The sequence below is a fragment of the Pipra filicauda genome, unplaced genomic scaffold, assembly GCF_003945595.2.
Source record: "Pipra filicauda isolate LSUMZ 115617 unplaced genomic scaffold, ASM394559v2 scaffold95_size2449627_pilon, whole genome shotgun sequence".
Lineage (NCBI taxonomy): Eukaryota > Metazoa > Chordata > Aves > Passeriformes > Pipridae > Pipra > Pipra filicauda.
In genome coordinates this window covers 1,936,612-1,962,283 of record NW_024105153.1, presented here as the reverse complement: position 1 = coordinate 1,962,283, position 25,672 = coordinate 1,936,612, and the positions used below count along the sequence as shown (strand labels likewise).

General features: G+C 40.9%; 1 protein-coding gene across 1 annotated transcript in view; it reads right to left on the bottom strand.

Annotated features, from left to right (window-relative positions):
- The window catches only part of GUCY2C (guanylate cyclase 2C), a 45,700-nt gene extending 21,880 nt beyond the window's left edge, over window positions 1-23,820 (bottom strand). Inside the window, exons 1-14 of the mRNA XM_027722587.2 lie at window positions 23,622-23,820; window positions 22,636-22,748; window positions 20,285-20,352; window positions 17,810-18,025; window positions 15,344-15,465; window positions 14,381-14,477; window positions 11,606-11,735; window positions 10,281-10,416; window positions 8,587-8,672; window positions 8,042-8,153; window positions 3,964-4,045; window positions 1,578-1,683; window positions 1,000-1,062; window positions 361-432 (exon numbers count right to left, since the gene is read on the bottom strand). Coding sequence (XP_027578388.2) covers window positions 361-432; window positions 1,000-1,062; window positions 1,578-1,683; window positions 3,964-4,045; window positions 8,042-8,153; window positions 8,587-8,672; window positions 10,281-10,416; window positions 11,606-11,735; window positions 14,381-14,477; window positions 15,344-15,465; window positions 17,810-18,025; window positions 20,285-20,352; window positions 22,636-22,748; window positions 23,622-23,820 — 1,602 coding nt within the window. The remainder of the gene's footprint in view (window positions 1-360; window positions 433-999; window positions 1,063-1,577; window positions 1,684-3,963; window positions 4,046-8,041; window positions 8,154-8,586; window positions 8,673-10,280; window positions 10,417-11,605; window positions 11,736-14,380; window positions 14,478-15,343; window positions 15,466-17,809; window positions 18,026-20,284; window positions 20,353-22,635; window positions 22,749-23,621) is intronic.
- Window positions 23,821-25,672: the final 1,852 nt, after the last annotated feature.

The following is a 25,672-nucleotide window of genomic DNA, read 5'->3' as shown; positions in this document are numbered from 1 at the left end:
TTAAGAGCTGCACTTGGCATTCAATAATAAGATTTAACTACAACATTCTGCTATTGATGACTTAGCAGGATATGAGCTAAAAGAGTGCATTGCCTTTTGGAATCAGCTATAAAAATGTATTTAATAAGGCCATATGACAGCACATGAATTACTTCATTCATCTTCAGCTTCATTGGTATACTATTCAGACTCTGAACTGTTGATGAGATCACACACACAAAGAGAAAGTTCCTCAAACAATGTCCTTTGAGGAACTCATTATCCATCCATCTCACAAAAGTGCACAAGCATATGGCTGTTGGAAAGCAATGACTTCACCATCCCATCCTGCTGTGTCCAGTTGCTAATTGTAACAGGTACCTTGTTCAGTTCCATTTTTTGCTTCTCTGAGAAATTACCATCACTGTTTTTGAGATCCTTTAGGATCACCACCTGAAGGAAAAATACCAGTGGGGAAAAAAGTCATAGTTTTAGTACAACAGCAATTCGTCCTTCTTTTCCAAGAAATGTCCATACAAAGAAATACTTCAGAAACACCTGCCTACTGCTTCACTGTTGAAGTTTCAGTTTATCAGCTAATAAGTACTGGAGTTATATTTTCTTCATAGGATTTACTGTTTAGAACTGTCGATTATGCAGATTTTAACTCAACATGAATATACCTCAGGCAGGCAAGCAGCTCTACTGAAAGCACAAGAATTGCTATGTAAATGGCTTGTCCTCCCTTAATCTATTAATCTCCGCAGTACCAAAATGTATCAGATTTTTGGTCCCTGTGTTTTTGCTTCTGTGCTCCTGGACTGGGCTGGGTGTTCATGGAGTCTAATATTTTGCCTCCTGTCAGGAAGCAAAATACAAACCACCTGATAGGGAGTAAATAGCTTATTCCTTCTACAAGATCAAGCCATTTTGCAAGGTCAGAGGAGGTGGAACAACCTCCTCCCAGCAAGAGCCCTCATAAGGGCAAGGAAGTGATTGTGGACACTGCAGTCAGGTTACCTTCTTGTCATATTTGCCCTGGCGCAGTCTCTGGGTGGTGTCACGTCTCTTATCTTCGTCGATCTGAGAACAAAGAAGAATAATTAACTTGCAATTATCACCTACTCCCCACTTGACAGATCCAGAGAGATTAATAATGTCTGTGCGGGCCACACAGAGAAGCATGAGCCTCTCTCTCTAGGGAGGGCCACTACATGCCACAGAAAGTGTTGGACATCCACGCCACTCCCAGGCCCTCTGCCTGCTGCTTTCATGCTCTTGGACATTACAGAGGCATAACAAAGCGCAGGGAAATCATTTGTAACAGAGAAAGACTGGAAATCAATACCCCTCCATTCCCCCATCACAAAATGAGCTTTACTGACAGGAACAGGTATATTCTATCAGGGAGCAATAGATGGGGAATAATCTTTTTCTTCAATATAGCAAGCGAGGGTTGAAAAAAAAATAAATTAACAGATCCTAGTTCTACCAGAGCCAAAGTCTGCACTGTAGTCAGAGCTTCTAAACACCCCAGCATTGATGGTCTCTAGAAGACAGAATCCAAGACCCAGCTTTGGGCACTGTGCTTCTCTTACCTTCAGACTAACATGACTTGTCTCACTGGTCTCCAGAGGCAAGATTTCCTCAGGTGGTATATGGGACCATTTCTTCCACCGGCGTTCATTATCTCTCCTGTACTTCCTGAAAAACCAGGGAAGTCTTTCAGAATATCCTCCCAATGAACCAAAACCCACAACAGGAGACTAGGACAGGGAAGCTTCTAGTGTCAGGATGACACAGGAATGGTTTGTTAGGTTGACAGTGCTTGAGCACAAGCCCTCTGGCTCTCACACAGTTTTCCAGTTTGAGGATAATCTTAATTCCCCTAGCTTTGGGAAAGCCTAAATGCTCATTCAATTCTGTAGCAGAGAAACAGAACAGATTTAGCAGAATAACTGCTGCAATTGCCAGTCTCAGGGGCGGTCAGCACAATTTAAAGCACAAAGAGCCATCTGGATTTTATATAGTTTTCTCCTCCATGTTATTGAATGTACTTGGAAGAGAGGTCCCACAAAGAAATGCAAGCCAAAGGCAGTCCTGCCATCAACAGTGGATAGTAAGAACTTGAGTGAATACAATGCCAGGAGAGGAAGTAACAATGGTGTTGAGATGAGATGTCTTTTTGTGGATGTCCCTTGTATTCTGCACATTTTGTAAAAATGAGGGAAGAGCCCTTGGAACGGGGACAAAGAAACTGCTGTCCTTCCTGCAGAAATTCAGAGCAGGTACTGTCTTTTCTTAGAGAAGTAGAGAAAAGCTGCAAGAAGACTAGTGCTCATCAAATTACCCACTTAGTCATGCAAGTCCCTTCTTTACTAAAACCCAAGAACTGACTGGAGAGTCTGCAGAGGAATCCTAATGCACTGATGACAACTGGCAAATGTTCCAAATGGGAGAACCCATACTGTTGCCTAATAACATTCCCTTTTCCAATATCTTTTTAGCATATATTTGCACAAGAAAAAGAAGACCAATAATTTCTCAGTTCTATCTTGTAAGGTGTGTGTGTCACCAGGAGGTACTGCAATTCAAACTGGTATCAGCTGGTGATTAAGAACATACAAAACTGAATTAAAATCTACTAGGCCTAATATTTAGTTATATGTTTTTCAGGACTTTGCCTTCTTACTTTGCAGTCAGAACTACACAGGTAGTTGTGGGATAGTTCGAGTGTCCTAGAAAATTGGGAGATAAAGAAGGAATAATGAGGCATTTTGCCAATTTTCATAGCTGAGTTTCTCTTCTCTTTTGCTTGTTAGGGGACAATCTTTGGTAGCAATTATAGTTGAGAAGTTTACTATTGTTTTGACAATAGGGCAAGCTTTATTCTAAAAAATTCCCAGAAATCTCTTCTATATTTGATGCCTGGGAATATTACAATGATGTGTATACAATAATAATCTAATAATCTAAACAGAATCTTTAGATTTTATGCATCTGCAAATGTGGAAAAGTACAGAATCTTTTACAAGTCCATATCGTCAAGACAAAGGTTTATTTATTTTCATAGCCATTTCAAACTTTACCTGTTTAAAGCGTTAGTGCTTAGATGTGGCAATGATTAGCTCCTTCATTTCTTGAGTAAAATTGGATGTGTAAGAGTTATATATCTTCGTCTTTGATTTTTTCCTTGCTTTAGTTAGCAAGATGGATTGGTCTACTCAAAACAAGAGAGCCTGGGTAGCATCTGTTTCTAATCAACTTTCCTTAAGACCTGATTTTCTTGCTTTTTCTGAAGTTCTCTGATATATAACAAAGATATAGACTGAAAACAGATGCACAGATAAGACAATTTTTTAAAGATTAAAAAAACCCATATACTTTGGAAATAGGGTGGGATTTCTTCCATCAAAAGGAGATATCACTGATTTCTATTTCTGCTTTTCCCATCATGATAAAGCTGGACTGTGTTATATTCATGAAATTCCAAGCTGCTAGAAGAATTGTTATGCAAGGAGTTGGACTGAGTCAAAGGAATAGATCCGTGCAATGAAAACACCAAAACCTCATGGTGTTTTGACTTCTACAGTGACTCAAGAAAAATACTTCCTTCTAGACTGAACTTTTATGTCACCAATAGGATAAAAAAAAAGTGAACCCCAAGAAAGTAAAAGATGGACAGTAAAGTGGAAAAGGTCTGAAGACTGGTCTGAGACACATGTTTCTGTGTATAGGAATCAGAGATTTTTAGCACATGCAAGAACACTGAGCCTTGCTGCACCTTCTCCCTTCAATATTAACCTGCCATAACAACACTACAGATGCAAGCACTACTTGGCATATACTAAAGAGTTCACACTGAGGGCAACCACACAGGTATGTAAGGTAAGCTAATGAATGGCTCTTGGAGAGATCAAAGGCATTGCCCTAGGAGGAAAACTGTTCAAGGACAAACAAACAGAAAGACAAAGGGGTTGGTACCTTAGAATCACCAAAGAGATGATCAGAACCAAAATCACAATTCCTGTGAGTGTAAATACAGCAATAGTCAAGACGTGGGGGCCTGCAGAAAAGAAAAAATGAAAAATAAACAACTTGACAGAGGATAATGAAAAACAATATTGTGTTTAAGAAATTACCCTCACTCACACATGCAAGTCACAGTAGCTGACCAGGGATAATTTTTGGACACATCCAAATTGAGAGGCTTTGGTAAAGTCCAGCACTGCCTAGAGGTGGCATGCACCTGCCTCTTTCAATGCAGGTTGAAGCATGACCCAGAGCAGTGCAGTCTTAAATCCCCATCTGAGGCATGGGCACTCTGCAGGGACACCCAGGCGGGAGGTGAATTCAACAGCGCTAAATCTCACATCTGCTCAGCAGCAGTTTCCAGGTGTTCTCCTTTTTAAGAACAAACTAGGACAGTCCAGAAATAAAGCTGACTTTTCCTAGTAACTACATTTTTTAAATGAAGTAACCAAATTTCTCCTTGGAATAACTTTGTAAGAGTGGATGGTGGAGGCAACCCTTGTGTACAGCTCTCTGTGAGATAGAGATGTAGATGGGGTAAGCAGATGGCTATTTGAAATCAGTCATTGTTTTCCTCCAGCATAACCAGGGCTTAATGCAAAATAGGGTCCTCACTGACTCCTTTGGATAAGGCTTTCTCTGAAATAGGGAACAAGGGTTCGATCCTTTTATCAAGGTTGTTTAGTGATGACTTTCTGATTCAGTCCTGCTGGGTACCCATCCAATGAACTATTGGCAGTGAATTTTCCACAACTACCCACACCTTCGTCACCATGGGTCTTTACTGATATAATTTGCTTCAGGATGGGATACACCTGAAGCTTCAACCCAGAATTTCAGCTGATACAGGGTACAGCCGCTTATGGATTTGAGAGGCATTTTTCACACGAATTTGTTATCCAAGAAGAGGTAAGGAAGGAAATCATGATACAGCTTTTAACATACACAGACTTTTCAACGTTTCACACCTGGGTTTTCCCCTTATTAATCCAGTTGTTTAAAGTAATTCTGTAGTTGTAGACAGAGCTTTGGAGACTGTGGACTCATTTCTGAACCCTTCTGTAGACACTTTGTTGGGATGACAAAGTGCAACTGAGCGCTGTAGCCTTCAGTAGGAAATTAATATGGTATAGAGGAAAATTAATATGGTGGCAGCGCAAAGCTTTTCAAGTGTCCTTGGAAGCTGCCAGGTGACAAACAATTTGAAAATCTTGTTGTCCAGGAATCTGAGGACTTAGACACAAAAACCACAGAGCACATGAGGGTTCTAAACCTGAGCAAGCAGGCAAGACAAACAAGGCTGGGAGCTGACTTTTTAAGGTTGTAATTTTCATTGTCTTAATGTAGAAAAGTGAGCTGAAGCCTGTCTTTTGTCTGTTCTTGGAGCTCAGGGGTAATGGGAAGGAAAGTTGGTGGCCACCAACTTCCTTTGAAGAGTAACAGGTCATTAGTGCGGAGCTGCAGCTGGTGGTCACACATCCAGAGTGTACCTACTCTACTGAGCAACTCTCTTAGGCAAAGAAGGCAGAGCAGAATCCTGTTTTGCAGATTGACATGTTGGTTATGGACAGTAAAAGAGCGAGTTACTCAGCCTTACTGAGGCTAACACAATTCTGTCTGTGCCCAGAAACAGAAATAAAAGCACACAAAAAAATTAATACATAAATAAAAAGCAAAATTACATACACTAGCTGCCTTCAGAATCAGGCAGCAACTGAGGAAGGATTTTCAACATACCAATTTAAGTGTCTGCATCTGACACAGAATTCAGTTTATTAACTTCTCTGGATTTTGGATCCAGCTTTCTCTGTGTTCATCCCAGCATCAGTCTCAGGTTCTCCTAGGAATTTAGTATTAGTCTGATCCTCTCTGTTGAAAACCATCAGTACTACTCTTTTAGTTTGCAAGGAAGGGCGTTAAGTCACCGCTATAAAATGACAGATACATGAGAATGTGCAAAGCCATTTTGTACGAATTCTCTAAAACTTAAGTTTTGTGAATCGTGGCTTGCAGCTTAACAATGAGCAGTTTGTAGTTTCCCATGAAAGCGCTATGGGACTGTAATTTCCCTTTCCTGAGGCTCTGCTACCACCTCCTGGCTCTTAGTATTGCAACACGCAGACAGAGAGTCACAAATTACCTGATCCTCTGAAACCAGAAACGTTTGTGTATTCAAGGCTATTTTTATCCAAGTTTAGAGTGAGGGCTAAAACTCTCTGAATAATGGGAAAACGTGGATGAAGCTCCTTTGTTTATCACGGGATACCAGGAGGAAGGTAGGCAGCAGAACTAGTTCAGCTGTTCTCAGTTACAGCTTAGGAAGGAGCAGGGCTCTGGTTGCTCTGTTTGTTCACCTCCCTGGAGGAAAAAACACATTTCTGATTGGAAAGTTTTGACTGGCTTTGGCAAGTTTAAAGTGATTACTTCAACTTTGGCCATCTTCTTTGGGGGGGAATATATTTATTTAGAATCACACTGAAGAAAGGTTTATTTTTTAAAAATGTGAATCAAATCAAAATAATCAAGTGCCTGTGGGAGGAAGTTTTACTTTAGTTTAGTATGGCTTGGCCACAGTGTCAGGCCTTCATTAAGCACTGGATGTTAAACTACTGGTTTGTAGACACTGGCTTTCTGCAATTCCCACTTTTTTTGTCCTTGTGCAGCAGCTTCAAACAAGAACATACTGAAGAAAATATTTGAAAGATACGAAAATCCACTGACAAGACAGCATTTTGTGGGCCCCGAGGGATGGATGGGAATAGGACTGGAGTCAGAAAGCCCATTCCTCAGGGACCTGATGCAGGGAGACCCTGTGGCTGACTTGTGCAGTGTTGCTATCTCTGCACAGGCAGGACTCATGGTCATACCAAGGGAGACCAGAGATTTGACCAGAGATGAAAAATGAAAGCTCCAGTGAACTCCCTCTGCTGTTCCCAGAACTGTCTAACTGGAGTCTTATCAGAGTTGCTGCCTTCTCCTGGCAGCTCCCGTGCATCCCTGCCAATAAACCACTATTCCTGCTTTTCTTAGAAGGGGTAAGACCTAATTTGAGGGCATCTGATTTACTTTACCGAGGAATAAAAATGTTTGAATCCATTTACCACTTTACTGTGAATGGACTCTTATAGTTAGCAGAAGGTGTTTGTTTCTCCAGTTATGCTTTGCCTGTTCCCTAATGAAGGTATGCAGTACAGCAAAATAATGGGAGGCCTTTAGCAGAGACCTTTAACAGCAGCATCTTTGGATTCTCACTGATGCAAATGACTCAGGTGAACACTAACCCACTGTGTACTAACTCTTGCAACCACTGCCACTGCAATAATTTTTATTCTGCAAATCACACTCTGAAACATATGCCCTTCCATTGCCAATCACCATGTGGCAGCAGTCTTAAAGGGGAAAAAAAACTCAAAAGAAAAGGAAGTGGTGATTTCTGGGATTTAGGATTTAAAGTTTGGGTGTAGATAGAGCCATGATTCTATGATAAACATAGTTTCCCATTGTCTTTCTGCAAAGAGTCAGCTATTCTCAGAGACTCCTCCAGAGATGCACCCTGAATTTGCACAGTGCTGTGTCCTCTCCCCAGCTCCCTACAGCAAGGATAAAGGTGCAAGCAGAAGCCACCATGCTCCATCAGTGATACAGAAATGTACAGTCAGATACTCATCATGACCTTAATTCTGCTGCCTTTCCTGAACAGTCTTTCAAGCAATTCACATCACCACCATCTTCTAGTGAAGATTATTTGCGCAGGGGTGACCTCTTCTGAAACATCCCATGGTATTCCCCACAATCACTGGTACAGTAAGGAATCTATGAGAGACTTAGTAGCAGTGCCTAAACAGAAAGGAAGGTTTAGAACTGGGCTGGATGCAGAGAACATGGAGCGATGGGGCAGGAGAAGGAAAGATGCTGTTCTGCACCCATCTCCTGGCATCACTGTCTGGGGGCAGTGTGAAGGTAACATGCTGGATTGCACAGCAGGTGGATCCTGTTTTCAAAGTAGAGGCAGATTTAATGGGTGTCTCACCAGTGCCTGGAGTATCACTGGGCAGCTTGTGGTTCTTCCAGATAAAATCCGGACTGTTAGTTGCCTTGTTTGTCTCGTTGTTGTGAGTGTTGAAATACAGAAGAGGTTTGAACTATGGATGTAGGAGAGAAGAAATGCAGTCAGCAGCTGTGCTGTCCCTCTTTTGTCCCTTGCTTCAGACTACCCTTAATAAATGTATTACCCAAACTCAAAGTAATTCTTGCTCTTTCTTCTACAGTGGTGCATTTCTCAGCATAGCCATATGTTCGGCTGCCATATTCTTCCTCATTCCTCCCCTCTCTCTGAAAATAAATCTACCAATCCCAGAAAATACCAGCTGCACTTCACTTACTGAATCACCAGATGACATCAATCCTGTCAGTCTCCAGCACATCTCGCATGACCCCCTTCTGGCATGCACAGCATGCCTTGGCACTCCACCACTCCTGCTGTAGTTATTTTCATCATTCTTATGCAATAGTACACGACATTTTGTTTCTCTTTTCATATATAAGGTCAAACAGTTGCTCCCTGGACATACGTACATGCTTTGCAGTTGGTGATGTGTACAGCAGGGTCAGATTGGAATCAATGTCTCCAAATTCATCTAGAGTCACAGGACCCAGTAGACCTGCAGACACAAGGAATTAGTCAGAGAGCTTGTGTTCTCAGAAACACAAATGGGGCATGGAGGATGGGATAAAAAAGGATTCTGATATTTTTCTTCTTCATATATAGGCTAGAATATGTGTCAACTCAGTGTGGCACTACTTCTCTGTTAATACAACACTACATTTTCTCTACAAAATTCAATAAAATGTGTTGAACTGACTGCACTGAAGAGGAAAGTCTCCCTCTAGCTATAGGAAAATGTATTTGTCAGGTTTCTTTAGCATAACAAGAATGTCAGACTAACCTCCTTTGAAGGGACCATTTTAGAAGTGAGAAAGGAAATAGTCTGTTTCCACCTGCAGTTTGAATCTATCAGCAAGAAAGAAAGTACAAGGACACTTTCATTCCCCTTAGTCTTTTGAAAACTACTCGCTTGGCTCTAATAATACCATTTTAACCAGGTTCCCAAGTCCCTCAGCACAGCTTGGTTGTCTCAACAGGAGCACAAGCATAGCCAATACCCACCACTCCTGAAAGTCTCACCTTCATTTTCCCCCTTCTTTTTTACGGGAACGTCTTTTTGATCAGCTTCAGATTGCTCTTTTGCTGCTGTTGATGATGACTTCTTTTATTTTTCCTGAAGTTCAGTGTCATCATTATTTTAGTTCAGGAATTACCTTCTCCCTTTTCACCTCAAAAACTGATGCTAAGTTTTTCATGGTCCACCTTTTTAATACCAAAATAATTATTGTATGAAATCACTACTATCAGCCTCCATCACAAGAAAGAATGAGGATGATTCAACACCTCTCACTTCTAGGATTTTTTTTTTTAAACTAAACTAATAAATAATGAAGAGCGTTACAGTGCAGTATTTCAGATAAGTAAAAAAGTTTGTGCAATTTAACTTTCACATTTAGAGTTAAACTGAAGAGATAAGTTTACTTATACTCAAAAAGGCATGCTGTCTCCAGGAGGAGTTAGTAAACCATATTTTGCTAGGTATGGGATACCATGATTAAAACAAAGATAAGCCCAAAACCTGTTAGGCCCTCTTAGAAAAATTTGAGAAACTTCTACACATGTGTTTGCTGAATGTAGGTGAGATATAAACAAAAAACTTTGAGTCGTCATTTAGGTACAGATCTCTGATGTGAAGCAATAGCTGGGACTATACTCCCAGAGAGGTAATGTTGTCACTTCTTTGTGTAAGTCTTCCCTCTGCCTTTTCCTAATGATTGAATTCTGTGATTTTAAGCCCATGGCCTGCAAAATAAAAGCCCACTGGTGCTAGACAACCTGTGAGAGGAACAAGAAACTTGACTAAGAAGAGCCAAATCATTGCCAGCTGGCCTACACTCACATGCAGGTACCCAGGCCTACATGGCTTTGTAAACTGCAAAAGGTTGAAACTACTTCATTAAAGCTCAGCTAAGTGACTTCCGAGTAATTTTGAACATCAAATACTGAAGATAACATCCTTGTAAAAATTATATAAAAAGAAAAAACTCATTGAAGGGCTTGGACTTGTTTAGTGTAGAAATTACTTATCTTAGGAGTGTTTAACCCCAAATTTCTTTCCCCTCATCAATTTAATGAACCCTGCACAGGACTGCACTTATTTTACCTTCAAAAGTGGTATCTCGGAATTCATTGATTAAACTGAGAGGTGACACTGGGCTCTGGGAGACAATAAATTTCTTGAGAGTATGCCCAAACAGCAAGATTGCATTAGAATAGCCAACAAGAAAGTCATCTTCCATCTAGAACAAAGGAAAAAGAAAAACAGCAGTTTGAGAGTTCATGATTCTGCCTTAAAGCTACAATAACTTTAGTTGTCTGTGTTTGGCAGAAGCTCCAGCATGGAAGACAAGAATCTGCTGAAACTGAGGGAGTAGATGGCCAATGCCACATCAGTGTTCTCACTTGGAAAAATAAAGGTAAACATAATATATGTTTGGTGTGTAAAGACAGGGAGGTCATGAAAACTTACAAGAGATGAACATAAAGTTTTGGCATGCTGATCATGGTGCAAAGGATTCAAGAAATCCTACACTCTAGGTTCTTGACAGGTCTGCTCTGCTCAGTGTGTCCCAAAGATCCTGGCTTTGGATTAGACTTTCTGTGCAGATAATTTGGTGCAGTGCCAGCATGTCTGGGCTTCCAGATGGCCACAGCTAAGGGGCAAGGAGCTGTGCCAGATTTCCAGCAGCCTGCCACAGAGCTGGCACCCAAAAAGCATTGAGCCCAGGCTGGGGGATCTAGAAGCCATGTAAATCCAGCCAGAAGCTTAAGGCTGCCTGCTGAAGAGCTGGAGCTCAAAGCCACAAATCCTGGGAGGAACTCTACATGAAGGGCCTGGTTCCTAGGCAGATGGCAGGAGTATCAGTTTCACTAAGCAGATACAGCATTTCCACAGTTTCTGCTTTTCTGGAAATTAAAAAAAAATACGTATTTCCAACAGAAAAAAAAGGTTCTTGTTTATGAAGTTTGTCTGGAAAGCCCCTGGACAGAAACTGCAATGGTTGTCACCTCTTAGACATATCTGCACAAAAAAATCAGTGAACAGTTACTAGTTCTGAACTTTCAATGCTCACATCTCAATTACATATATAGAACTTTCTTAAGTGATGCCTGTAAGATTGTCAGTCACTCAGAAGTGGAGTCGGAAAGCCATGTACCTATAAGTCTCCCTCATGCCCTGTGAATATGACACTTGAAGACCAAATTAAAAGCTTGAGTTGAATTTCACAAAGTAGGAATATGACAGCCTGCATGTTTGCCTTATAATACTATACTTTTACATCATAACATCAGGACAAAATGTCATCCTGCGATACTGTAAGAAAATACCAGCATGGAAATATGACAGAGGATTTTTAGGTTTCATTTCCTAGTGCATGAACATGAATGAACTGAATGCAATAATCAGATATAAAATAGTGTAGTTACCCGGGTGTTGTCTTCACACTCTGTGTAGTCTCTAATTACAGTATTGTTGCTGTAATTAGCTGGTGACAGAGTCAGGACAAGTACATTCTGCATGTAGTCAGCTGAGCTGTTCTTCCTGAAGTACGAGTTACTGCAAAGCAAAGCACAAGAACACCATGAACACTCAACAACAGGGCCAGTGGTATCCACGACAGAATCACTCACCTCTTCCCAATGGCACTGTTATTTAACAGGTTAAAACAGTAATTCTAAAAATAAAATTTCATCATGCATACAACTCTTTATATTGCTTATTCCCTGATGCCAGCTTTTGTGCTTAAATATATTAAAAGGTAATATTAAAGAGATCTGGCGATCTAACACTCAAGGGTTGCAGCGAATTATTGTTATTATTGTAACTGTTTGGTTTCTGCCCTGTTTATTTCCTCTTTTTTTTCAAGCAGAATTTATATATATTAAAACTTAATCTCTTCTTGGAATCCACAATACTGCAATCATAGTTTCTTCATATTACTATGCCTGTTTCTGACCTCTTTTGCACTCTTTTGCATGTTCCTCTAATTCTGATATTTTCTGCTAGAACTGAGCACAGCAGATTTGCACTAAAAGCATTTAACAGGAGGGCATGAAACAATCAGAGAAGTGCAGAGAGCAGCTTATTGATTTATTTGTTTAATTCAGTGAGATAGGAAAATCAGAGGAAACTGTGTGAACTTGAAAACTATGCTAGAGCAAGCAGAAGATGTAGCTTTCAGGCATCTTTGGTTTCATCACCTTGAGCTGCCATCTGGAAGTGCTTCACAAACTGGCCACCACTGGACTCACATATTAAGGAGGAATTTAGCAATAGATGTTAGTGTCACATGGCAGCAACTGGCAATTGCTATAGCTAGATCCATAAAAAGAAGATAATTGTATGAGCCTTCTCTCATTATTCATGTTTGATCATCCTTTTATTTTTTCAGTCAATACTGTATTAAGACTTTTTGGAGACCACAGGCTTTGCTCCATGGTCATCTAACGGGATTTTGACTCCAGAGCCCCATCCTTGCCTTTCTGTGAACCTTCTGACTTTTACATTGTACTTTTCACCCTAAAGAATTTCAAAGTGTTTTTCATCCAGGCTTGGACTAAACTAGCCAGCTGAAAAGGACACTTCATTAGACTCCACTAGGCTGGATAATCCTACAGCATCCCACCTTTCCCGAGGGCAGCTTAAAGACTATGTTTATGTGCTGGCTGCTAGATGGCTCAAAACTGAAGAAAATGTAAACCTGTCACTGTCAGAGGGATGACACTCCTGGAGAAGCACAGGACTTTGCCTACTCTCTCATCTACAGCTTGAGTATTCATCCAGCACATGCCTGTATTTTGTCTGTTTTAAGAAAAATAACATGATTTGAGATACTCAGCAAAATCAAGAGTATGTAGCAAGTTTAAGGAGGGCAGCATATAAAACAGGCTGAGGTGGCTGGGTAGCATCAGAAAGATGCATATCACAGCAGAGAAGCCCCTAATCTCCCTTACCTAATGCAACAATTATATATGCAACACCAGTAAGTTAAAGCACCCACATACAGAGTCCCTATTGTGCATTTGCAAAGAAACAGGAATTGTGGCCAGTTGACTCAAAAAAAGCAAGTGGGGATTCCTAGAGCCTGGATAAAATGGTGGAATGCCTAAAACATATATGGTGAACCTCAAAGTGTACAGGACAGAGAAGATTCTATTAGAACCTGAACCACAGGATCCAGTTTGGACCCAAAGGTTAAGTATCTGAAGTCATTAATCCAAAGTTCCTCAGCCCTGACTTGTCAAGGTCAGCTTTAGACATGAGAGCTGGGAAGTCCCACAGGCCCTAGAGGTTCATGGATTCTTTTTGCTACACCAACAGTGAAATAATTAAAATCAAGACGTGGGCACATACAGTTACCTTGATATCATCCATCCATTACACTGCCAGCACAGTCCCAGGCATGTTTTTGGTCTGGGCCAATTAACTTTCTCCCAGAGTGTGATTTGCTATGGCAACTGGAGGCATATCCAAAACACCCAGTTTGGACAGCTACACATAGCTATACAGATATGAGCTGTGCTGTGTCACTTAGGCTTAGGGCCAAAGATCAGCTCTTCGTTCTCATATACAGCCAAAGCTTTTGAGGCTACCATTGATAAGGCCAGTTTATGTCAGTCCTCGTCTACAAAGATTTCTGTAGCAATGCAAAGAGGAACAACAACAGAAAACTTAGGTTGTATACTAAGAAACTTCTCTGAAAAGTTAGATTTATGTACTTATAAAGATGCTGAAGAGATGGTTATAAAGTGCAAGAGTTATAAAGTGGAAAAACTGTCTTTTAAATAATTTAAAAATTGAACAAATGGAGCCTAGAAAAATCTGTAAATCATATTTTCACAGTTGTCTGGTTGGGCAGAGTATATGAAAAACGTACAATTTCTCATATAAACAGCTTATCACCATTCTGACTTTGGACTCTGCTTCTCTCGTGGCTTCCTACACTGAGGAACTACCCCAACCTGCTCTGTCACTGCCTTAGAAAAATATTCCATGAAATACAGGGGATGTTGTAGAGGATGTGCCATGAATTAAATACTAAGCAGCTTAGATAAATGCCAAGACCTGAGGAAATATGGCAATAAAGCACAATTTGTGAAAGAGCATTTCTTCAACAAAACAGTTCCACTCAGACTATTTCCGTTATCTGTATCCATCAGCAAACTGCAGAGAAAAGAGGAAAAGCAAAGGTGATACTTTACTTGAAGAGATCTATCAGTATGATAACAATGTCATTATCCACTTTCTCCGTCTCTAGGTCTGTCCTGACATCCTCTGGAGAGCCACACATGATGATCACTACAGATTGGGAAAAAATGGAAACAGATTGGTGAGAGGTACAGACAAGGAGAGGATATTTGCCTGCTCCCCCATGTTTGAGTAGCAGGCAGTAGAGCAGTTCTGGGCTAGGGCACATAATCTGTCCTGTGCTGTGCTGGGATGCAGGCACAGAGCTACAGCCTCTCTGCAGTAAGACCAGGATATTTGACAGTAAGTAGTAAAAGGCACCTCAACACCTACAACATTTTCTGTCTGACTGCACCAGAGCATTACTATTATCTCACTGAAGTAAGCATTAGTTCTGATGCAATATGGACTACTGATATGAACATTCTAGGTTAAATGGCATTCAAGTAATGGTTTCATTAGCTTGCTTACTCTCACACTCATTTGGCCTGCTGATGCCAGTGTTCAGTCTTAAGAGAAGATGAGGTATTTATTGATCTGTTTTTCTAGTTTAGATCAGTCATTTCCAGAATAAGTGCCCCTTGATGGCAAAATGAGGCCCATATATGTACCAGGGCTGCAAACACATGAATGATAGAGAGCTTATAGTATCTATATTCTTCTAGTATTTAAAACCCTTCTTAGGTGAACCTGTGATTCCTGGATTTCTGAATCTTTCACAAAAAGGAGCTTGTGCCTACATGGGATAATTCACCCCAGAAGCTCTCTGGAACCAGGATATTCCCCCATATTTTATGGGGGTGGAGAGAGGAACCTAGGAATGTTGTGCCATTTTATGTTTACATCCATATGAAATGGTATATCAGTGTTTCCACCATGTCTGGTGAAAGGCTATTCCTAAAACCTAACTAAGGGGTAGGTTTGATTTCCTGGGAAAAGCAACCTACTTGCAAGGACAGTGCACCGTCAGCCCTTACCATTGCTTTTCCGGTTTGGATTTTTCACAGTTCTTTTCAGCTGCTCTGGAGTCCTTAAAATATCCTTGAACTTCAGTTTTTCGGAGAACTCTGTGATTCCAGCATCTAAAGCATTCATGTACCTGACACAAGGGAGCAAAGATATTGTCAGAAAATTGCTAACTTCTCACATTCTCCTAAATCAGCCACAGCGCAAGATAGGCTGATTTATGGCACACAAGAGTGTTTATAAGCTGGTATGAAACCTTTTCTGCAGCAATAAAAGCAAGAAAATCAATACATGGCATGAAAGACGCAGAAGTGCTTGGAAAGTCAACCAGAGGTATTTCAGCCTTGTACATGAAGGATGGATTTGGAAAATACAATGATGTAACAAGACATTAACAATTAAGGAAAAAAAGGGATATGGGGAAATTATAGTAAGTCAGACTAACAGGGAGGCAGAGCCAGGAAGTGGTAATCTTAGAAGACGTGTGGAGGTTCAACTGAGTAAACAGGAGCTGCAGAAAGAACAAAGATAAAAAGCACACATGTACCCTGACTGTGAGAGAAGCAAAGGAAGGAAAGTAGCAACAAAAAAGCCTAGACAGAGTCGGATAAAACTTGAAGGGGAAAATAAGCACAGCAAAAAAAACCAACAAAGTGAGTAAAAACTTGCTAAAAGATTAAGGAAAAACAGTCAACTCCTAAATTCTATTCTTGCTTCAACATGTTGTGTCTGAGAAGAAAAAGTCTGTCTGAAATAAAGTTACTGCAAAGGGAAAACTAAAAGAACTCTCTGTGTTTTCAAACTGCATAACTTTTGATCAACCAGCACTGAAATCCCAGTCCTAAGAACTACTAAATATCTTTTGCTTCCTTTTCTTTTTTCCAGGAACATAATCATTAACCATTAATTTACAGGAACATATGCACAGTTGAAACATAACCTGATTTTGCTATCACTGAGTATTCACTTGTTTTTATACGTATATGGGAAAAAAAATTAGCCCATGTAGTGTAACTTGTGCTTTAGATAAAAGGGTTCTTTTCAAATTAGACAGTTCAAAACCCTTCAAGTTCACAGTTTTTATTAAAGGAGAATGACATGCATTTTTACAACTAAATTAGGATGAAAAAAGGGCAGATTTACAAAATTAATTTTAAATTTTTTTTGTTAATTCAACAATATAGGAGTTTGAACAATTCTGAAGTCATAAAGAAGGTCCTGAACAGAATTATTAATAAAAGCAAGGTAAGAAATGCTTGGAAAGGTAAGAAAAGTATGAAACCTGCAGGATTAAAGGGATTTAGCTAGTGTGTGTAGTGCACTGGCAATTATAGCTGCAAACATAGAGGAATAGGGATTGTAGTAAGAGATAAGTGAAGTGTACTGATATTTCAAAACATCAAAGAGAGGTAATCATGGCAATTACATCATGTGATCAAGTTGCTATCTATACTAAGAAAGAAGGAAACAATAAAAGTCCCTAAATACCTACAAAAGAGTGAACTGGAAATCAGTTTTTAGGTCCCTTAATTCAGAAAAAAATATTTTAAATACTGTATCCAAAATATTCCATAAATACATGCTTATATCACTCTGAAGCCAATACAGTCATAAGTTTTACTTGAAATTCTGCAAGTTCCTAAGGTTATTAATTAGAAATATATGTAACAGTTATTTCCATGAACTCTTTGCTGCCTTTGAGCTACATTTATAGAATTAATAGGAGAAATGAGATGCTTTTTTTAATTAATCAGCATTTTATATCTCAAAATTGGGAAAAAATTCAAAGGAGCATAGAAACACTAAAATGAGCTTAAAGTTAAATAAGACTCATTAATAGAAAAGTAATTATAAATATCAGTATATTACAGAGTCTATTTGTCTAAAACCAGCCTTTGTTTTCAGACAAGGAGAAATCCCAGCATTCTTGAGAATTAAAAACACAGGCTGATGTTTTGGGTCACAAGGTGAAAACTGTTTCCTTTGCTCCAAACTGGTGAGAGCATAGCCTAAATTCTGCAATCATTGGGGTTATTTTGTTTGAAGAAAGATATAGTTTGAACACTGGAAATGTTTTGGAGCAACAATAGTGCCCACAGATTGAAGCCATTAATGTGGAGAAACACTCTAAGAGCTTGGTAAGACCCCTGACCTAAAAAGACATCTATGAAGAACATGACGGAGGAGCCTCTCATGACACATTATTTATATCAAAGAGGCCATAAACAGGTATTTCCATCAGAGAGAACATGTGGGCAATGCTGTCCACAGGAAAAGCCAAGGCTTGCAAATATTTAAAATAGACTGATTGAAACCTTCAGCTAAAGGGTATAATTCATCTTTTCCTTCTCTCATTCCTTGGTAGTTGTAAGGCACCTCCCAAAGTGTAGGGCTCAAAGAACAGCTCATAAGAACCATGTCCAAGGGTGGAGACAGCATTTATCAACAGTTGGCTCAGAGGTGGATCCAGATCTTACCAGAAGCATGCCTCTGAGGTTTCAGTCCTCTTGTAAATGTAGACAGATTCCCAGGTCGTGGTTTTGAATGGCAGCTGAGAATCTCTCCAAAAATAATAGAAGAATCCGTTCACTTTCCTGGCTGGAGTCAGAAGGCGGGTTAGGTTTTCTTTGTAGTCACAGGACAGTCCAAAACTCCCTACAGAGATCAGAGGCAGGCTCAGTACTGTGTCAAGTCTGAAGGAAGAAATAAGAGGACAAGTCTGAACAGATTGCTGTTGCACCAAGGCAGCTACCACCTGATGTCCATCCTCAAGTCCCTCTCCTCTTGTTCCCTGCATTAGTTTAACAGCAATTTGAACCTGAAACAGAATGCTCCTGAAAAACACAAGCAGATTTCAAGTCTCTATTGGCATCAAAAAGCCCTGTTGAACTGGTCCAGGCATCTTCTCTCACTGCCTCCAATTATTCATGCCCTTTTGAGTATCATGCACCATTTCAGCCCCAAGGGTTGTGACAGGAGTCCAAAGGCTCAAGGAACTATCTGCTTCTGCTCCCTGGCTGCCATTAACATGGGATGGATTTAATCTCATTATTGAGACAGTGCTGCAGGGTGGCAGCTTTTTTCCATCAAAAAAGCTTTACTCCTACAACTCAAAGGAAAAATTCCTCAGTTTCACTATGGCATATTTTAGGAGGTGTACAACAGCAGCAGTCAGGGAGAAAAAACTAAGGCAACCCTCTGCTGACAAGGAATTTGTTAAACAAAGATGTTTTTATACACAGAGACAATAAGCTTTTAAAGATAAAGGAATTTTCCTGGATGCTCAATGATTTCCTGAATTAGAGATGGTGAAGAAGTTTGAGGTAGACAATCCGGCTAATCCCAAACCACTCTTGTTACTTCCACTGTTCTGTTGCAACATCCCCACAGCTGCTGCACTTACAGACCTCTTGCAGTTTCCATTGTGTTGTTTAATATCCATTTGATAAGCCCAAACATGAAACCTAGAAGAGTGGCCAAGTGCAGGCAGCAGCTGGGCCGACATCGGCTCTGCACACTCCCACCCCAACTTCCCATGGGTGCATTACCCACAGCACCCTTCCCACACTTAAATTGTTGTAAAGTGCTTTTAATTGAAAGAGGTCAGGTTTAGATTAGACATTAGGAAGAAATTCTTTACTGTGAGGGTGGTGAGGCACTGGAACAGGCTGCCCAGAGAAGTTGTGGATGCCCCATTCTTAGAAGTGTTCAAAAACAGGCTGGATGGGACCCTGAGCAACCTGGTCTGGTGGAATGTGCCCTTGCCCAGGGCAGAGGAGTTAGAACCAGGTGAGCTTGAAGGGCTCTTCCAACCCAAACCATTGTATGATTCTATAAAAGTAAGGCACTTGTTCTGATTCACAAGGCTATAGCACAACAGTTACTGTTCTTTATTGCTTTTCATAAACTTCTGCTATTCACACTTTTAACTGTGTCAGAGTCCAAGGAAAAAAGTTTGGCTTCATTCTGGGCATCTCCATATCCAGCAGATAGAAAAGTAAACATTAAGTTAGGAGGCACAGTGAATAAAATGGGGTATACTGCACAATATTCTACCATGGTGCTCTATATATATGAGTTATGCTTTAGATTCTTCTATAAATCAATCGCATGCATTCCCCAGTAACATTGCATTCACTTCTGGTCATGCCACTCAAAAGTATAGAGCTAAAAGCAGACAAATCTTGAGATAAAAGTGTCTCAATTCTCCCAGTTTCTGTCAGTGAAACCCAAAAGCTACCAAAGTTTAGAAAGGGAAGTGATTCACCTGGGTAACCTATGAATTTGTATGTCATAACTGACTGGAGGTTTTAAAATTATTTATGCTAGAAGTCTGCAGATTCTAGCTTACACTTTTGCTAATATCTGAGAATGAACATATTAATGTATGGTATAATATAGAATAGAATTATACATGTTCACATCTAAGACAATTCTTCAGGAGTGCTTCCTCAGGCAGAAGAGTTTGGATGAAACTGTCTGCTCCCTATCTAAACAATCTTTACTGAAGATAGTTGGGGTTTCTGGATCTTCTCTTGGCACATAAAACTCAGGCCTCCCTCAATGACTGAACACTCTCAGAAGGAGCCCTGTTGCTGCAGTACTGCAATATCTACATGCCTCAAGCTCACATCCCCTATCTGCTGCAGTTGCTAAGGAGCTACACCTTTTGAATACTCCATCAATCAATCAATCGATCAATTTACTGTCTGGAATTAGAAGTTTCCCTGCTATCACTGGGATTTCATCAGTGGGCTTTGGAAGGGGATTTTCTTCACCCTACCAAACATAGTGGCTATGCATAGGAGTCTTACTGCCTTGACTGTAGACCTTGAGGTGTCTGATGTATTCTAAACCCCAATGTCTCTGCAGGTTTGTTGTTCACAAAGCAACTTTGTTCAGCAACTGATATCTTTAACATCACAATATTAGGGGAAAGAGGTGGTACTTACGAGACCATTTGGTAGGTGGCATAAGTGCAAGCGGGTCCTATTACAGCACAGCCAAGTGTGCCAGAATCCTGCAAGGGATAAAAAGGTCATATGGGGACAGTGCAGAGAACTGGCAAGAGAGGGGAGGATGGGAAAATGAAGACAATTTTAGGATTTGAGTAGTCACAGAATATATCTAGAAAAAGCAAGAAAAGAGTAGGTAAGGAGCTACAGGAAGTTTAAAAGAGTGGAGAAGGAAGAAATCACAGAAAGCCAAAAAAAGGCAGAGGACAAAATAGTTCCTGTGAGCATGACCTTCATTAAGAGACAGACAGTGAGTTAGGATTGAAATGTTGTTACAATTGCACATTTGAAATTACACACTCCAGCAGTGTTTGCATTTGCAGAAGACAGGGTGGCTGGAATTACAAGGTACTGTGTATCAGAAAAATTATTAGTTACATGCATATAAAGCTAGTATTAAAAAAAATCCTTTCCTGACCACCAAATAAGGCCTGACTAGTATTTTTGTGTGTCATTGTAGTGGGTTTCTGTGGCTGGGTTTTGGTAGCAGGGGGAGGCCTTCAGGGGTGGCTTCTGTTAGAAGCTGCTAAAAGCTTCCCCTTTCCTGTGGAGCCAATGCCAGCTGGCTCCAGGACGGACTTCCTCCTGTTGGCCAAGGACGAGCCAATTAGGAGTGATAGTAACACCTGTGTGATAACATATTTAAGAAAAGAAGGTTGTTGCATAGAAAGAATTGCAGCCAGGGAAGAGCAGAGTGAGAACATGGGAAGAACAATGTAGACACCAAGGTCAGTGCAGAAAGAGGGACAGGAGGTGCTCCAGGCCCTGGAGCTGAGGCCCCTGTGGCCCATGGTGCAGACCATGGGGGAGCAGCTGTGCCCCTGCAGCCCATGGAGGACCACTGGGGTGCAGAGACCCACCTGCAGCCCATGGAGGAGCCCATGCTGGAGCAGCATGAAGGAGGCTGTGACCCCGTGGGAGGCCCAGGATGGAGCGGGCTCCTGCCGGAGACCTGCAGCCCATGGAGAGGGAAGCCCACGCTGGAGCAGGTTTTTTCCGGGTAGGACTTGTGGCCCCTGTGGGGGACCCACATTGGTACAGCTCATTCATGAAGGACTGCACCCCATGGAGGAGTGACCCACGGGACAGCAGTTTGGGAAGAACTGTTGCCTGTGGGATGGACTCACACTGGAGAGATCCATCAAGGACTGTCTCCCGTGGGAGGGACCCCATGGGAGCAGGGGAAGGACTCCTCTCTCTGAGCAGTGACAGAAACAACAACTGACCATAACCCCCATTCCTTGTCCCCCTGCACCGCTGGGGGGGAAGAGGGAGAACCTGGAAGGAAGGAGGGATTGGAGGAAGGTGTTGAGACTTTTATTTCTCATTCTTTGGCTCTTGTTAGTAATAAATTTAAGTAATATCCCCACTTTGAGTCTGTTTTGCCTGTGAAGGTAATCAGTAAGTGACATCTCCCAGCTGTTATCTCAATTCATGAATCCTTAGCTGGTTTTTTTCTCTCTCCTCTGTCCAGTTGCAGAGGGAGAGAGAGAGTGGCTTTAGTGGGTACCTGGCATCTAGCCAGGGTCAACCCACTACAGTCATGAGGGACAATTTCTTAGCAAAGGCTATATTATGTGCTCATCAATCAGTAGACTTGAGAATTCACATGGGATTGACAAAATTTCACTCAAAGGTGAGAAAATCCACTGAAACAGCTTCCTGAAGTGCACCAAGGTATTCGCATAGTTTCTCTCACGTGACTTCTGTGATCTCAGTGAGAAGCAAGCACTTCATCTTTGCCCTTTGGGCATAGTTCCATACCCATTTCATCGGTAACAGTGCCAGCCTAATGATTTCTCTGCTCACATGTTCCCATCTTCACCACAGCTCTTTCTTTTGTGTATTGTGTAAACTGACAGTGAACCAGATCAGGCTCTGATCCAGTTGGAAATTGAGCTTTTTGCTCTGCTTGGGCTGTTTGAGCATTTGGGTTGGTTTTGGGGTTTTTTTTTTTTTGGTTGGTTTTTGGGTTTTGATGTTTTTTAATGGATTGCTGTGGCTATGTGTCCACACGAAGAGCTGTGCAGATATAAAAAAGAGGACAACTTAAGCATAGGAAAAGGAGCCCGAAGCTAAAGCTGACAGTTTCTGGGAAGCATTCATAGAATCTCTCTCCAGTATTTGCCTCCTTCCCTTCACAAAACATACAGGAACATCTTCTCTTTGAAAACTTCACTTCCCTGTCAGATTTGTTTGGAACTGAACAAGAGAATGAAAAGTTAATAAGGAAAGACAGAGACATACATGAGTACACACAGGCAGAACAAAAGAAATCTCCTACTCACATAAATTGTCTTGATGAGCTCCACACCTTCACAGGTGCTAGTACGACAGCCTTGTGAGACATAGAGTGATGAGGTAAAGGTGTGGAAGATGGCCTCAACTGTAACATTTTCTCCTGATGCAAACATAAAAATAAACAGTGTCATGAATTGCAGAAAACAACAAATATGCTATTATCCCACTTCTTCTGACACAGGTCTGAGCAGTCTTACACTAGGCGATCTGCTACCAGAAAGCTTCTACAAAGTCCACCTCTGACCTAACCCCCACTACTGTGGATGTGAGTCCACCACACAAAAAATTTGCTCTGGTGTGGACTGCTGACTTCTGATGAGTGACTTCTTATGAGTGTTAATACTTTCAGTACAAAGTACTTTTAGTCTTGGCCGTTACTAGAGACATTTTTTAAGGCTCTGTGCGAAGTAATATTTCTTTGAAAACTCTTTTTCCCCATAATATTCTAGAGGGTGACAGTAGATTGGTGATATTGAAAGGAGAGGTAATCTATCAAAATAAATAAAAGCATCATGACTCTAAATGAAGGAAAAACACATGGACTGCAGATTCCTCACACTTCGGGTCATGATGTGATCAAAAGATGGGATCAAGAGGAAAATTATTTTCAGAAAGTAGAGACTCATCTAGTCAGGAGAGGAAGCAAGGGCATCCCAATTACTGCACTAGATTGATCACTGGTCTTGTCCGATCCAGTTCAGCAATTCCCATATTCCCAAATCTAGCTGAACATCTCCAGAAAAGCATGCAGGAAGATTCTCCCAAAACACCATGAAAACATATATGGTTCTACCCATCTGTAGAGCACTTCTATTTTAACAGAGAGAGGTCATTATTTCTGTAAGATCTTTATAAGATGAGCAGACAGGCAAGGAGCTTATCTGAGGAACATCTTGCTGAAGGTCAGATGGTGTGACACAGGTGTGACAAGAAACCATAGCAAGAGAGGGGTAACCAACACCCATTGCCTTACCTGTTGTCTGGAATTCATTTTGTACCCATTTCAAGGCTCCATTCACAGCACATATCAAACTTTCAGTACTTGATGGAAAGTCCGAGTAATTCATGAGCATCACATTGATCACATAATTCTTGTTGTTACACCGGTTTGAACCAACTTGCTGCAGCAGCTGGAGCGAGGAAAACAAAGGCCAAATGGCCAGAATCAACATCCGTTGCTTCATATTGCTCAGTTTAGACCCATTGTGTGTTCCCTCTCATTTCTTTTTCTCTTCCAACTCTCTTTCAGATACTCTACAGTGGTTTTGTTCAGAGATAGAATGAAAGAGACCTCCACTCCATAGATTCAAAGACAGGCTGTACGATCCTTCTCTCTGGCACTTCCCTATCCCCTTCCCTGCCTTCACCTATGCCCGCCCCTCCGGCGTACTAGGTGGCACTTCAAGGTGAAAAACTAGCAACAGGAAAACTCAGGAAAGGAGAGAGGCTAAAGGTTGCTGTGAATGTTTGCTTATGGAAAGGCTGAGGCTATAAAACTGAAACATTACCAGAAACCTTGCCTGATAAGAGCACTAACTCTTCACCACAGGGATAAGATGAGAAAGGGGAGGGAACAAATGGACTGTAAAGACAACTCTTTAAAATGGAAATAAAATATAAACTCTAATAGAGCCTAGAGGAAAACAGATAGTTACTTCACATTTGCATTTGTCCTACATCTCTGATTACATTGCCACACCATCTCTGCAGGCTGAGCTCGTAAATCAAGCATATATTTTCTTCTGTGATAAGTTATCAATTTTGTTCCTTTAGCTTATAACATTGAAGTACTTTTCGTGTTGGCAAAAATGTCCAACTTGCAGTCCTTCAGACCAAAGCCTTCGTTTCTACTTACAGACTCAACACGAAGCTTGTCCACTCACATTCTCCCAGCACTGCATGCCAAACTGCCCCAGGTCTGCCCCAGACACGTTGCTCCCATGCAGCACGGGTCTCACTGCCCATTCCCACCTTGTCAGATGGCTCCTCAAATGAGGGGACAAAATATTAATACTTTATGTGATGAACCTCTTGCATCAGGTAAGGATTGGCAAAGGTGAAGGTCGCATCTCAGGCCTGCGTGACCAAACTAAATTTTAAATGGCATCACTAAAAGGCACACATTAAAGGACACCACAGTGTTGCTCCCAAGTACGGCTTTCCTGAGTAGTTTTCCTGAGAATGGTCTCAGGAAAGGTAGGTAGAATGAAAAGAAGACCAAAACCAAAACAACAATAACAATTTTATGATTTCTTTCAAAGCCTATATTTAAAAAGTGGTGAATGCACTTCAAATATATTTGCACAGATCTTTTTATGTGATTCTATTTTGATACTGAATTATTATTGCTCAAATCTTTCTTATACCCAGAGAAGACTATAAGCCAGCATTTAAAAGTAGATCTTGAACACCTCAGCATATCTAATCTAGCATTTGTAATTTGTAATACTGTAATTCTAAATTAGCAGTCTGTCATGTAAACATCTGGACTAGTATGGCTGGCTAGAGCCACAGATTGAGAATAGAATATAGCTTTTCTAGTGGAGAACATGTCATCACTGGCCTATTTTATAGGTATTTCTGAAGTCCTTGAAACTTAGGCCATATAAGTCAATAAAAGATTTGTCATCAACTTCAACAGAGCATGATTTGCATTTTTATACTCTTCTTAGCCTATCTGAGAGAAACATACAGCATGGATAATGCAACTAGAACTGAGTATTTTACCTTGCTGGTCACACAGGGAGTATGTAATGGCGCTGAGGTCTCCCTGCCTTTGTATCTATTAATGTATTTGTTTGGTTTTCACAGCAGCTTAAAACTGTCCTTTAAAAACAAAAGGTGAAATCAACCATAGCCTTAGCACAGCATTTCTTTTTACTCTCTTCCTTGCCCCATGCCTTCACGGTGCCACAGGGAGTCTCCAGACAGAACATGGTATGAATTAATTTTTGACTTCTCAACTTCTTAATTTCCTGGTGTGCGTAGTCTCTCAATGCCAAGTCCCAAGATGGGAGCACGCCT